This window comes from Symsagittifera roscoffensis, chromosome 1 (assembly GCF_963678635.1).
Source record: "Symsagittifera roscoffensis chromosome 1, txSymRosc1.1, whole genome shotgun sequence".
Taxonomy (NCBI): Eukaryota; Metazoa; Xenacoelomorpha; order Acoela; family Convolutidae; genus Symsagittifera; species Symsagittifera roscoffensis.
In genome coordinates this window covers 30,776,304-30,791,889 of record NC_087062.1, presented here as the reverse complement: position 1 = coordinate 30,791,889, position 15,586 = coordinate 30,776,304, and the positions used below count along the sequence as shown (strand labels likewise).

Below are 15,586 nucleotides of genomic sequence, written 5' to 3'. Positions count from 1 at the left end.
AGCCTAAGCAATTTAAAAGCATATTTTGCTGCTTTATTTTTGGCTCGTGTAAGGTCCTGTTTGAAAGAAACAGGTATAATGAAAATGTATGGGATTTGGTGTCTTTTTTTTTGTTTTTTTTTTGGCGAAGCTTTGGAATAAATTTGTGCGCTTTTCGCAGAAATTTCAATTTTTCTCAAAAACTATTGTATCAAACTTCAAAAAACAGGTAAGAATGAAAAAATTGGATGATCTTCTAGTGCTTGCCTATTTCGCTAGTCTTTTCAATTTACCCCACGTTCTACGGCCTTCGAAATTTTCAGTTGAGGGATTTTTGGCCTATTTGTTTTGAAATTTTTCATTTTCTCAAATACTGAATACACAAATTTGAGATGAGGGTCTGAATAAAAAAAAAACAAATTATGGGGATCTCCCTTTTTCAAGCGGCTGTTCCCTAAAATCGGTAGTAAAAAAAGTAATGGCCTCAAACAAACACATTTTTTTGATTTTAAAACTAATTCTCAAAAACCACCCTGCCAAATTGGAGGTAAAGTTTTAGCCGCAAGAAAAACAATCAATTTTGTAAATCTTAGCTGTCGAAAAGCTGATTTTGGTTTGGGACAAATCCATTTTTTGAAATTTTAACCGCTTTTTTAGAAATTTCATCACTGTTCTCAAAAACTGCTAATTAAGTCTGATATCAAGGGATCAATCGAAAAATCAGGGTGGGGCATCCTCCGTGCATAAGAGGCTTTAGTAGCGAAAAGTTAATTGATATAGGAAAAGTCAAGTTTTCGACGTGAGTAATCAACTGGTCGGAGATTCAAGTCCGGAACATTGAAATAGTTTTTTTTGACGAATTTTTGCTGCGTAGAATTGGCATTTTGATAGAAGCCGTAGCTGCTTAATTGGTGGCTCGTGGAGCAGATTTGAGAACGTAATTCTTTTAATCTCCCTAAAACTTTTCTTAAGGTGTATTTTTAATATTTTCCTTATTTCACTGTGTTGTGCCTGTTTAGAGCTCTTTTTCGCATTTTCCTGGGTTGTGTTTGCGTAGCGCAGCTTCGTCTCTGTGTAATATTATACTCCTAATTTTAATGTTCATTAACGCTATCTCAATAAGGTCTGATGAAAATTAGATGGCAATGAAAAGTTGATGGCTTTTGATCCTTCTGGTCGCAAAATGTCTCTCTCTTGTCATCAGGAGCGTCTTTGTATTCTCATACGAAATGAAAGATAATTTCAGGCGTTTCCCTCCCCCTCAAACAGGAAGACCTATTCTGCCTTACAGAGAAGCGGTGGCGACAAGAGTCCCAATATGAATGCACACTATGTAGTGGCATCTAATGGAGGGCAGCAGCAGCAGACACAACCTACGTCAATCAGCTACACAGGTGACAAAACAACACTTGCTCAGTCGCCCTCTAGCGCCATGTATCAACGCCAGAGCACTAGTCCCGACCTGAGGGTTACGAGACAGCAACAACAGCAGAAGTGGAATCAGAATCAGATGGTATCTGTAGGCACAAAGCCCACCACTAGAATGAGCGGATTCCATAACGCCACAAGTAGCGGAGACATGCTGGCCCCTGATCTGTCGGATCTCGAGTTTGAAATAGGGAACACCGGAAAACAGCCGTCGCCAGGAGCTGCATGGTCGACCGCAGATCATCTGAACAATGAAGCTCACCTGATGTCGCCTGTCAATCAAGCGGGCTTGGGCTCCTGCACAAAGTCAATATCACTTCTAAATGCAATGCAAACATGTGACATGGCTGCTGGAAACAATCAAAAAACATCATCTTATAGGCCAATCAAGGCGAAACTCCCCACAACCACTTCATCCGGTGGGGCTGCCCAGATGCCGACACGGAATCCCCCCAAACCCCCTAGCAGAAGCTCATCAAGTGAACAGTCGAAAACTATAGACTTGAACACTGAGGAAATATTTGAAATTAGTGTGTGATATTGATATGATTAGAGATTTGATGACGGCTCAATGCATTACACTACTGTAGATGCACATGTAGTTGTGATGTTTTGAACATTGGTTAGATACTTATAGCAGTCGTAGTATAATAACAGTAGTATTAATAGTAGTGTGGCATCTACCTTTTGGAAATGAAACTAGAGTTATTTATCCCAATTCCAAATATGAAATAGTAGATATTCTAAAAAACTGAAATTATGCTGACAAAGAAACGGTCTGTTTTATTCAAGAATTAGACGATAAGGTTGTTATTTCAGTCTGTTCATTGTAAAAAATGTACGTTTATTCAGTTCGTGCTTGAAACGGGTCTTGAAATGATGTGAAGTTTGAGAAGATTGTTTGCGGTGTTTTGAAGTGTGTCATTTAGCTGCCCAAATTTAATCGAGTAATTCTCGCGAGAATAAGAAGTAGACTGTTTCATTTGTTTCCTTTCGCCTCGAAGTTCTTTCTAGCTTTTCCTTTCAATTGAGTTTGCCATTCTCATCAGAAATGTCCAGTTAAGGGCAACAAGCTTTTGTGCAGCAAATGATTAGTCTAGAAATTTTGTCCCTGAGGAGCTAGGAGCTGTTTTTGAAAAGAATGCGTTCATTCTTATCCCGAAATAATTAAAAATGCGCACCTTCAGATTCTAAATCAAATTCTCATCCATGCGCTGAAATGGTAAGTAGTTAACAGTGACGCCTGATTGAGTGAGCATTTTGGTGATAAGTAATATAGTCGCTAGGCTCAAATTGGTGCTCATCATGTTTGTGCACAAAACAACATAATTTGGATCTCTTCAACTATTCAAAGGGAGAGGAGATTCGTTACTGGTATACTTAACCGTTGAATTATTTCTTTAAAGGGGTGGCAGTTCTTTACTAGGTACCAAAGGGGGGATAGTTAAAGAGATCCCATAATTTAATAGTTATTACATTACATACCTTTATCTGCTGTCGCCAATGCTAAATTTGATGAATCTAATTCTTCAAAATATTTGTTAATAATTTTAAAAATTACGCTTGTCAAATTCAACAATTTACTCTTTTCATTTTTTTGTTGCTCATCTTTTGAACAATCAGAAATGTTTAGTTCCTAAAAAAAGAGGCCTCAAGTAATCTGGCAGCTGAGAAAAAAAACTTATTTTTAATTTGAGTGTCTCATCTTAAAAACTGAAAACTTTGTAAATTCTAATTCTAAAAAATTAATGGTCTCATGAAACTTAATTTACGATACGCGCTCTTGCCAATTTGTTGTTGCAATGTGATGTGTTTTTTTTTCTGGTCACTGAAGTCCATGCTATCTTCAAGGTCCAATGTTTAAAATCAGTTGAAACTACCGATTCTGTTCTGATACGCGCAGCTTTCTCCCGCGAATCGAAGAAGTGCCTGTTTTAATGCTCGCGCAGAAAGCCAGCAACCAGACAGCCTGTTGAAAAGAAGAGAACCAATCTTAAGAAAAATTAGCTGGAGGTAAGCTTCGACTAATGAACGAGGAATCATCCTTGTGATTACCCAAGCAAACGCACAGTTTCAAACGTTTTTTCAACGTTTTTTCAAAACTAACGCATAAATTAGTGCTCAACAAGTTTCCTCTTGCTGCAAAGATTTTTGGTATTGAGTAATTAATAGCATGAGATGCATCGCCTCTGCAATGGAAAAATGTACTGTGGTTTACTTAACAAGGCCCCCAGAGAATCGCAAAAAGTTGGTTTGACCGAACTAAAATGAATCGAATTCGTCAAAGCGGATGAACCCTACAGCTCCTGCAAAGTTTCAGCTTTTCCATCTTCTACTGAGTGTGAAAACATGAGAAAGAGGTTTATAGCTTAACTGGTGACAGATTCAGATTTGCATTGATTCTCATAAGTAGCATTGCCACTTACCGGTAACATTAAAAAAGGTATTGAGAGGGGGACTTCCTCTTGTCAGAAGGACCGCATACCCAAAAGTTTCATCAGCAGCAATCAGAATTCCTTATTTAGAATAGATAGCTAGCGAGCGTAGTGTATTAGAATGACCTTTTTTTCTAACCTAACTAGCCAATGTAACTGCTAATTTGGTGGCATTTTTGCTAAAATGTCGATCTGTAGCATTAGAAATTTCATAGCATCTTTTCTTTGCTATATTTGTGGCTAATGATTGTCGATTGCTAAGCATCTGCGTCACAGATGGATGAACGTGAGATTCCCAGTCTACTGATCGGACGCTCAACTCAGCTTTTAGCACTAGTTTTCTTAGATTTGGTGGCATTATTGAATCATAGTATTAGCAGTTTTTAGGAGTTGAATAACGTTGTTCAGACTCTTATATAGGTCGTGATGATTTTTTTTTCGTTGTTTCATTTTAAAGTTCACGCTCAAATTAACTTTTTTTCGCAATATGATTTTAGATTTCTATTTAATGTTCGCGCAGAAAGCCAACAACTAGATTTCAGTTATTTTCCTTTGTTAAAAGGAAGGCAAACTTCGCTATCGAACAGCAAAACATCACCTAGTGGTCCAGTTTTCTCAAATTGAGTTAGCTTTATCAAGAAAGTTACAACCATAAATTGTTCTTGAATTTTGAACTTTCTAGGCCAGCAAATTGAATGTTGAGATTATTACACTTGCGAAAACAAGTGTTTTGTAGTGGGGAACTGGCTTTTTTCTTGTAAATTTTTCTTGCAACTTTTCATCTTGCTTTTTTAGAGAATTGCAACAATTTACAGGTTCCTTTGCACTTGGCCTTTAGGTAATGCTATCGCATTTGCAACCGAAGGTCTGTGGTTTGAATCCCAGTCAGACCTTGTTTTTTTCAGAAAGTATGAAATAGGAAATTTTCTTACACATACTGATAATCGTGTGCTCTAAGCAACTACTATGGTAGTTGCAAGTTATGTTAATTGTAGTTGTAGGGGACTTGAAATTTTTTTTTTATAAAAAAAACTGAAAGTTTTGAATGAAATCTTTCTTTTGTTCTCAACTGGTGTCTGCTCCCAGGTTATCGGCTTTGTTTCCACTTCATAGGTTTTGCTTCGCTGCTAATTAAGATTTCAAATGACTTGCCTAGCTTGTTTGTCCCAGAACTCTTGGTTCATAAAAACTTATTATGAAAATGTATTGGATTGGGTTTTGTAATTTTTTGAGACGCTTTGGAAAATTTTTTCACTTTTTGCAAAAAATCTAGTTTTATTTTGTCAAAAACGTCTACCGATTTTCAAAAAAGGGGTCATCTTTGGTTAGACCGCTTACTCTCCGGTATGCTTGGTTACTCCCTCAGTCTCTTTTTACATTATCCTTCTGTCTACAGCCTTCGAAAAAGTCTGTGGCAGAATGTTTGACACATATTTTTAATTTTTTTTTGTTTTCTCAAAAACTGCCTTTCTAAATTTGAAGTTTTTGTTCAATGAACAGAACGTATTTGAGAAATTTAAGTTTTGAAAGTTTTTGACTTTTCTCGAAAACTTCCGTCCCAAATCTGAAGTTTTTGTTTCTATGGAGAGAGACCTGATTGTAAGAAGCTCCCCTGCTCTAGCGGCTACGCACAAGTCTTCTTTTAAAAAATTTATTGTCCTCGGAAAACTCATATTTGTGACTTTTTGACCCTTTTTTTAGAAGAGAAACAACTAAGGTTTTGGGCAAAGTCCAATTTTGAAGTCAGTCATTTCGTCCGCGTCAGTATAACAAATTCATACAATTTCAAAGACAAACATCTGGTTTTAGATGGGCACGCAGTTGTTTTCAATCGAGACTTCTTTATCACCTCTGTGTCAAAAAAGTGTCGAAAATTCGAAAGAATTAAGCGATAATGTTAATCAGTTTTTGACTGTTAAAGGTTTGTTTAGAAGGTTAGAATTTTCACAAATTTGGCCCCTCTGTTTCAAGGAGAACCCTGTATTCAATTTATAGTCATCATTATAACCATAATTTTAAAAAGAAAATTGTTGAGATCGTGTTGCTGTGCCATTGCAAAGTGATAAGACCACTACTTAATGCCACAAAATTCAAGAAAGTTATCTGGATCCTAGATCACTTGGGTTTGGAAATTTGATAATTTGATGTGTCTGGTTGTACTGAGTGCATGTTTTGTTTGAGTTTCTGGCTTTATGCACAGATAATTCTGTTTTGCTGATTATCCCTGAAAGCATTTTTTGAAAGTTTAAGGTATCAGACTTTTATCCAAAAAAAACGCTTCTTCTGCAAATCTGTAAGAATTGACCTGGCTGTATTATGAAACCTTAGTAGCTTTTATGCCTTTGTCCCGTTTACTCTACTACTGAAGCAGGTGCCTTGAGTTTCTAAGGTCTAGAGCTTGTGTCATCACTGGACGTTGTTTCTTTATTGGGTTGGAAATCAAAATGTTTTCTGCGCAAGTGATTTAGAAAACTGTCTGCATATTTTTTGTCTGATCAATTTCCACATTGCTGTTTTGATTTAACCAACTTGCACTTTGAATTAAGTTTATTTGCAATAAGTAATTTTACCAACTCAAGCAAGTTTTTTTTTCAGTCGACTAAATGGCTTCAACTTTGTTTTATATCGGATATGCCGTCGCGTATTGCGCAGTCATCATGCGCCACCCTTCGTCATAGCTCGAAAATTTGCGTGACAAAAACTTCGTTTCCGGCTCAAATGCTGTGTACCTAAGTATTGTCAACTTAAATGCCGCTCGGTAAATGTTTCTGTTAGCGTTACTGATTGTTTTTTGGCCTGGGTTCGAGAAAATGAACATCATTTGACAAATTGAACATCATATGACAAAAGTTCTATATTTTTTAGGATTACAGTCATGGGGCATAGAGGTTTTGCAGTTTTTGTTTGTATATCAATAATTTACATCGCATATTATGTTGGTTAGTATATTTTTTTGCAATACATACTGCTTTTGATGGAGTTAACGGGTAGTAGGAAGCTCTTCTGCATTAGTGGCTCTAACAAACAGTTATCACTCTTGGAAAAAGCAAACTTTTGATTTTTTTGACCGTTTCTGAAACTTTTTAAATATATATTCCCGAGAACTACCCTGCCATATCTGAGATTGTGGGATAAATTCAAAGAACGGTTTGTGGGAAGCTCCTTTGCTCATGCGACTACTTTTAAATTTTTCTTTCTCTGAAAGTAATGGCCTTTAAAAAGTTTTGATTTTTTGACGGTTTTTTTCTCGAGAACTACCCTCACAGATTTGAGATTTTGGGTTCAACCGAAAAACAGGTTGAGTGAATTTCTTTGGCGTAAGCGACTACGTCTTATTTTTTACTCAAAAAATCTATAAATCTCGGAAAATTTTTAAAATTGTTGACCGTTTTTTGGACTTTCTCGCCAACTATCTTGCCAAATCTGATATCATAGGTTTAATCAAAACCACAATTTGTTGAAGTCTACCTTTATAATTGGCTATGCCCATTTTGCTTAAGAAAAAAGCTATTCCCTTCAACAAGTCGATGTTTTGAAACTTCGACTGTTTTTTTTTTGAAACTTTTTGACTTTACGCGAAAACTACCGTGCCAATTCTCTCAGGTTGTGCTCAATCGAGTAACCCGGTTTTGGGAGACTTTTCCACTTAAGTGGCTACAACATGTTTTTGTTTGCAGAAGAAAGTTATGGATTTTGCAAGTTCTTTTGACCGTTTTTAGAATTTCTGACCGTTTTGCAGAAACTTATGAATTTTCTTAAAACCACCCAATCAAACCTGAGATGAAAATTTCAATTGAAAAATTGGTTGCGCTAATAGGTCCTGCAGAAGTAGTGACACCTTAATTTTTTGTAAGAGAAGTCTTATCTTTTTGGTAAAATTGATATATCAAATTTTTTTTAGAGAAAGTCCAATTTGTGAAATCATTTTTTTCGCGCCTCATCAGTATAGCCAATCCATTCAAAATCAAACACGTACCTCCAGTTTCAGCTGGGTCCACTAGTTGTTTTTTTAATCTAGACATAGGAATATTTTTCAGTTCACCTAGTTTTTTTTTCAACATTAAAATTTTTTTCGACTTTTTAAATTTTTTTTTCGATTTGTTTTTTTAATGTTTTTTTTTGTATCGCAAGTGTGCTCGTTTCATGTGCTCCGCTTCGCCTGTTTGTTGTTATAATTATTATTAATTTTTCTACAACAAGGGTATTAGAACAAAATATATTCTCTGGTGTCTTATTTTAGCAACTATTACTTCTAAAAAAATAACTCCTAAAACTAAGATCAATTCGTCGATAAAATTTTTTTTAAGTGAACAGTTTGGTGGAAACACTGTTCAATTTTTTTGTATTTGTAGTTGAATATAGGTATTTAAGTTATAGTTTTGCAAAATCGGCGCTAAATTTCATGAGTTCCCTAAATTGCTGCTGAGGATAGAAACTCTGGCTATTGTACTTGTTCTCCTGGTGATCATGTTTTGCAGGTCTGCCAATGAGGTGCGTTTTGGCCTATGAGGTGAGTTATGAGCCGGTTTTCATTTATTGCATAATTAAAAGGCGAGTTAATTGCTTCTGTAATTATTCCAAATTGATTTGATGGAATTGATTGTTCCGACATATGAAGAAAAAGCAGATTACTTATTCTGTGTGATTTTTTTTTGTTCAGCGTATTTCCGACTTTTTTTACTAAGCAATCTGGAGGGAAACTTTTATACCATCTGGAAGATATTGCTGTCTGGAGCTCAAATGTTAGAAAAAAAATAACCTCTGAACGTTTGTCGTAAAGTTATTGTTGATTGAAAATCGCTAATTTGACCAATTTTGGATAATTAATGCGCGATATTTTGCATTCTTCAACCGTGCGAAAAAGGCGGGTTAAATTGTCCCAATTTAATTTGAGGCAAGTCATCCGGTCATGTTTTTTTAGAATACAAGTTGCTAAATATATTCCTTTGTTTTACATAGCGTGTGTACAAAACCAATAGTAAAAAAAACACGTTTTTAAAAATTTTTTAAAATAATTTTATCAAATTTTCAATCAAAATACCTTTAATTGGCCTTAAAGTGCTGTCCAAACATTCAAGGTTTCACCGTGATATACGAACAGTCTTATTTAGTCTTGTGTATGCGTTACTAGACGAGAATCGCATCAATGTGTATTTTTCTTAGCTTGTATAGATTATAAAGGGACGAAATATATATGTCCGTTTTTCTCGCAAATCAGAGTAATATTGGACCAATTGTCGTGATTATTTATGCTTGAGATTAGCATGCGTTATCAAATCGCAACGTAGAATTTTTTCGGATTAACAACCAACTAGTTCAACAAAATCAGTTAAAATACCATGCAGCTGACTAGCTCAATTTTATAAAAATTCAAATTTAAATACTGAGTGGGTACTAGTTATTGCCGGGGGACTTGAAACTTCAGGGGGACTTGAAATTTTCGAAAGTTTTTTTTTTACAAAATCAGTTTTTGGTTTGGCTCAACTCGCGTGTGCTCAAAGATTGTCGCCTTGTTCCGCTTCGCAACTTTTGTTCAGTTGCTATTTTGAGTTTCAAATGTTTTATTTTGCATGTTTGCCTAGAATTCCTGCATGATAAGAAAAATTATTTTGAAAATTTGAGATTGTGTTTCTTTTTGAGACGCTTTGGAATTTAATCATGTTTTGATAAAAAAGTTTTTTTTTGTTAAAAACCCTTCTACCGATTTTCAAAAAGGGATATCCATTGAAAAACCGTCTGCATTCTTGTGTGGCTGCATAATCCCCTGGTACCTTTTTGCTTTAGCCCTTTGTCTAAAGCCTCCGAAAATGTCTGTGGGGTAATAATTGACCCATAATTTTTTATCGTTTTCTCGTAAAGCTGAGGTTGTGGGTTCAATTAATGTAAAGGGTACTATGAAGCCTCCCTGCATCAGCGGCCACTCACAAAGTTTTTCCACACTAAAAGTTATCGCCCTCGGAAAATTCAATTTTTTGATTTTTGAACGTTTTTTTTCTAAGTTTTATGAATTTTACCAAAAATTAGCCTTTCATTTGTGAGATTTTGGGCTCAGTTCAAAGAGCGGATTCTGGGAAGCTCCTTTGCATACGCGACTACGCTCAAATTGTTGTGATAGAAAAAATTATGGTCCTTGGAAAAGTCAAAAGCCTTTTTGACTTTTCTGGAGAACTATTCTGCCAAACATGGGTTTTTGGGTTCGATCGAAATAACAGGTTGAGTGAATCTCTTCTGCATAAGCTGCTACGTCCTATTTTTTCACACAAAAAGCTGTGATTCTCGGAAATGTCACCTTTCTGATTTATTGACCGTTTTTTGGACTTTTCTCGATAAGTATTGTGCCAAATCTGATATCATTGGTTTCATCGACACAACAGGTTACAGGTTATTGGAAGCTTGCCTTATTAATTTGCCACGCCCACTTTGTTTTTAAAAAAAGTGATGGCGTTCAAACAAGTGTTTTGAAACTGATCGTTTTTTGGAATTTTTTCACTCCACTCGAAAAGCACCATGCCAATTCTCAGTTCAAATTTTCAATCGAGAAACCCGACTTTGGATTTTTTTTTCTAATTTTTTGGCCTATGCTTGTTTTTAGCAGAAACAACTTACGGATTTCGAAGGTTAGAAAGTGGCGAAAGTCAAGTTTTTGAACTTCGGCCGTTACTTAAAATTTTTTTTGAGTTGTCTTAAAAATTGTCCTATTAAATCTGAGATTAAAAATTCAATCGAAAAATGCGGTTCGTAAAAATTATGCAGCCGTCGAATTTCGGCATTTGATTGCCGCCATTTGAGTTTTTGAGTCGGAGGCTTCTCTCCACGCCGAATTTTTCGGAGAAAAAATTTGTCAGTTTTTATTAACTTTACTAGAAGATAAACTACTGTCCAAATGGTCACGAGACTACGGCGAGTGCCAAGATGTACACATATTAGTCGTATGTAAATTCTACGGTCAACTAAAAGTGTTTCACAGTTTTGGTCCGATAATTGAAATGCAAACTTTTTGTTGTGGTGGATAAAGTCGGGTGTTTCCGGGTATTGCAAACTCAATCCTCGGACAAACAGGCATGACATGTGATCTATAAAGCGATTTTCGGTTTCATTGAGATGTAAAAATCCCACATTATAGCAAATGCGTTTTTGTAGAGTGCAGTAAAACCAAGAGGTTTATTTTTTAATATAAGGCTTTAGTATAATGTAAATAGCAATCAAAATGTACTGTCTCCTCAAAAAATAACCGGCGAAGACAACAAAAAAATCCAGTTTCAAAATCCGAAATAATTTTTTTGGGCTTTAATAGTTCATTAAAGATAGCAAGACGTTTTGTGTATAGAACAGCTAATAGATACAAATAATAATTTCTGTTTTTGCCGCTCAAAAATGCCCAGTAAATGCTCGTCCTTTTTGTTCGTCCATAACTGAAAAGAAATGTATAATCTTGCTGATATAGACGAGGGGCGTGCGAAAAGTTCTATCGCATACTAGTGTATTCAAGTTTTGAAGTTCCGTCAAAAAATTTTGGGTGCAAAAAATTGCGAATCCAGCTGAATTGTTGGCGGAATATGGGGCAGTAATTGGCTTCTGTATTGATTCATTGAACGGAAAATTTTGTAGATCACTGGCAGTAGCAAATTTTCTATCCAGTTTTGACGATCTGATCATAAAGTTGTTTGAAAGGTTTTTCTCAAATCAGCAAACAATTGTTGTCAAAACCTTTCTGCTACTAACGAATCTAAATCTGAGTTGTGGTTGTTTGCCGTAAGTTTTCAGATATGTTTCTTTGATATCTATAGTCAATCGACATGTACAATGATATTCGCCGCATAATTAATGATTAGAAACTCTGCTTTTTGATGTTCGATTACCCTTGCGATGATCAAGGTATTACAATCGGGTACTAGAAATTTTCCCGTAAAAACTTTGTCTTCAGGACTCCTGATGTTCCTTGCTTTATAAAGTTTGCGGTGCCTTTTGCAAACTTAGTCTGGTGGTAACAAATACGACTGGGACGGCAAATGTCAGGTTCGAATCAGACCAGGACCAGTTTTTTTTCAAACGCTACATTTCCGGATCAAAAAATTTCAGCCTATTATTTGTCTGCTTATGTTTTGTCGGCTTTCTTGCCAAATCTAAGAATCGGTTTTTTTTGTAAAACTGTGAACAATTTTCACTGCAGTTGCTTTTAGCATTTTAAAAATCCTGCTGAATCGAAATTTGCTTATCACATTAGTTGTTATTTTACCAGCCCGATTTAAAATTGCAATTTTTTGTCATTTTTTCGGCTTTATAATTCTCGGCTGCATAATAATCGACTTAGTGGCTTTCTATTGCGTTGATACAACCGAAAAAAAATTGTCCGAATGTGTGTATTCTGAGAAGAAAAGGGACATAAAATTTTTGGAAAATTTAGAGTTTTTTCAGTTTATGAAGACTTTCTGGTCAGGTATTTTCGACTTTTTTTACCGCTTGTTAATTATAAATTCAAATCCAATCAACCATCTGTCGTAGAGGTAAAACAACAGGTTGTGACAGCAAAGGTTTGTGGTTCGCATCCGGCCGGGCCTTTTTTTTGCAAACTACAGATTTTGTGCTTTTTCGGGCTATCGTCCGTCTGTTGGTTTTTGTTGGCTTATTTCCACAGACAGGACTATTTTTTGAAAGCTTGCCTTCTTTATAGCATTCCCAAAGGTCTTTTTTGAGTTTATAATGGTGCAGGCTATTTTGCTCCGGATATTTTGGGCTTTTGTAGCAGTTTTTATTGACAAAAACGATTTCTTGGATTTCTTTTTCCTTTGATTTCAATCATAGTCATTCATATTTGTAGCCCAGGTAGTTCGAAGCTCAGCTTCGCCTCTGGGTTGAATTTATAACAATCTTTAACTAAATTTGTTCCCCCTCTCTGTCTAGATAGGAAAATTTTACTAGGCTTCATTTTAATAAGCTGCTAGTGTTGTTTTTGAATTGGCTGATGTTTTGATCATTTTGCGCTAATTTTTGTTTCCTGCAATCTGACAGAAGTTAAAATGTTTCCTGCAAACGAAAGTTAAAGTGTTTTTAGTCAACCAAACCTGAGTCACAATAAGTTCAAAAGAAATTGGAAAAATCTCAAAGTAAGCAAATAAATCCAGATCATTGATTTAATTTTGACCAAATACAAAAATAAACTGTTTAAAGATAAATGAACATTCAAAAATTGCCAGATTGAGAATGCTCTGGATAAAACGAGTATTTTAAAATCATCTATTGCCACCATTCTTAAAATACTAGTTTTTTTCAACGCATCTTCAGTTTGGTCATATTTAAAACTTCATGTATCTTTAATCTGCTTTTTTTTTAGTTGGTCAAAATAATTTCAATGATCTGTCTTAAAAGTTTTGTTTGCTTATTTTTCAGAATTTTGCTATTTCTTTTGAACTTAGTTTTACTCAGGTCTGGTTGGCTGAAACTTTTTTCCATTTTTCGCTTTCGCCATCAAAGGATTTTTTCAATAAGCCCAAAGGGCTTGCATCTAGGCAATTAGGAACAATTTTTGATCCGGAATGAATTGCCGTTTACGCGTTAAAATCACGTAAAGTATTGCGTGTCATTGTCCAAAATTAGTCAAACTTAAACCCCTGAACTTGATCGAAGTAAATTGTTTTTATAAATTTGAGCTCAAGATGAAATTTTTTTTTCATATCATATTTTGTTTTCAAAAAGGGCTAGTTAATTATTCGAAGCTTGTTCTGGGCTAGTTAATAAATTGAAGATTGTCTTATGCAAGAAGCACAACGAGCAAATTTAATTAATTAATTCTATACCCTTGCGACGAGCAAGGGTATTGCAATTGGTTACCGGGCTTTTTCCCGTAAATAACTTCGTTCACAGGACTCATCTCTAGTGGACTTCTGGACCCATCTATAGTGGTACCTTGTTTCATAGTAATTAAAATTTTTCAACTTTCTCGGTCACCTATCGTGGAGGTAACGAATACGCCTGGGACGGCAAAGGTTGTAAGTTCTAATTTGACCAGGGCAGTTTTTTTTATCAAACGTGAAATTTTCAGTTTCGAAGAAAATTGGCGGCCAATTACTCGTCTGCTAATCTTTTGTCGGATTTATTGCCGAATGTTGGAACTTCTTTTTTAAAAATTGCTTTTAGCTTTGACTTTTGCTGCGATTCGTATTTTTTTATTCGCATTGACTTTTTTTTTTTTTTAAACACCTAAACAATACTCGGCCTAAACAAATTTTTTTTCCTGTTTTTTTTTGGCTCAGTGACTTAATTTTTGGTCGCTTTAAGGGATACACAATTTTTTTGCCTACGTCCGCACTTTTTAGGCCGGTTATTTTTTTACCACTCGGTTTGTTAAAATTTCTGTTTTTTCTTCTTTTTTTAAAAGTTTGAGACCTTTTTGAGTAGGTTTTTATCTAATTTTTTTGATGGAGGAGTTCAAAGTTTTTTTTCGAGTTTTTTAGTTTTTCTAATTAACCTTGCGATAGCCAGGGTATTGCAATCGGGCTTAAGTTTTTTTCCCGTAAACAATTTGGTCCGCAGGACTCCTTAGCCTCCCGGTGGTACCTTGGTTCATAATGAATGAAAAATTTGAATTTGCGCTGGCACACTTAGCCTGGTGGTAACAAATGCGCCTAGGACAGTAAAAGTCTTGGATTCGAATCTACCCAGGACCAGTTTTTTTCAAACGGTAAATGTTCCGGATCAAAAAAAACTCTCTTCTCACTTTTGTTCTAATTTTACCAGCTCGATATGTTAAAATTTCTTTTTTTTTCTTTCATTTTTTCCGTTTTTTCATCAGCTTAGTAAATTTCGTTCTAATTAATATCAACTTAGTGGCCTCCTGTTGCGTTTTAAGTCCAAATTTTTTTTTGCATTCGTATATGTGCTCTGAGTGGAAAAGGGACTCAACATCTTTTTTTATAAGTTAAGAACTTTTTGAATTTCTTTTTGTCATGAAGGGTTTCTGCTCAGGTTTTTCGAATTTACTACCGCTTGGTAATTATAAATTCAAATCTGATCAAACAGCCGGAACATTTGGCATAGAGGTAAAACAACTGCTGAGGACGGCTAATTATCTGCGGTTCGAATCGGACTGGACTTTTTTTTGCAAACTGGAGTTTTTGTGCTTTTAAGATTTATTATTCGTCTGTTTTTTTGGTAGGCTTAGTTCCGGTTTAGTTTTCTTCCAAGTTGCCGTAATCCCAATGCTTGAGACGACGACAAAGCCCAGGAGATCGATTCCAGCTGAGACTTTTTTCTTGTTAATTTAGATTTTTGTCTGTCTGCTTATTTTGTCTGCTTAGTTCCGCAGAAAGACTTTTTTTGAAAACTTCTCTATAGCTTTCCCAAAACTCTTCGTAGAGCTTCTAATGATGCAAGCATTTTGTTTCTGGATAGTTTGGACTTTTAGTGCAATTTTTATTGATAAAAACGATTTTTCGAATTTTTTCTGTTTGATTTCCATAGTAATTCATATTTGTATCGCAAGTGGTGCGAAGCTCAGTTTCGTCTCTGTGTAAAAACAATAATTATTTCTGCGCAACGTGTGCCTAATCAAAAAATTTTGGCTTCATAAGTTATATTTCAATGCTACTTTTACGTTCAATTGATTTAGTTTTAGGTAAAATTTCTTCAAAAGAATTTTTATTCAAGACAAAATTAAAACAAAAGTAGGAAACTTTTTGGTAGGTCAATTTTTCCATTTCTGTCGGTTAGTTTGTCATGCTATGTTTGTGTTGTAATGCAAGAGAAGC

General features: G+C 35.3%; 2 protein-coding genes across 2 annotated transcripts in view; both read left to right on the top strand.

The window, feature by feature from the left end:
- Positions 1 to 3,003, top strand: part of LOC134842643 (uncharacterized) — a 235,608-nt gene extending 232,605 nt beyond the window's left edge. Inside the window, exon 9 of the mRNA XM_063859083.1 lies at positions 1,226 to 3,003. Coding sequence (XP_063715153.1) covers positions 1,226 to 1,945 — 720 coding nt within the window. The 3' untranslated portion in view covers positions 1,946 to 3,003. The remainder of the gene's footprint in view (positions 1 to 1,225) is intronic.
- A 259-nt stretch (positions 3,004 to 3,262) lies between these two features.
- Positions 3,263 to 15,586, top strand: part of LOC134842621 (2-Hydroxyacid oxidase 1-like) — a gene marked incomplete at its 3' end in the record, with an annotated part of 199,554 nt that continues 187,230 nt past the window's right edge. Inside the window, 1 exon segment of the mRNA XM_063859072.1 lies at positions 3,263 to 3,420.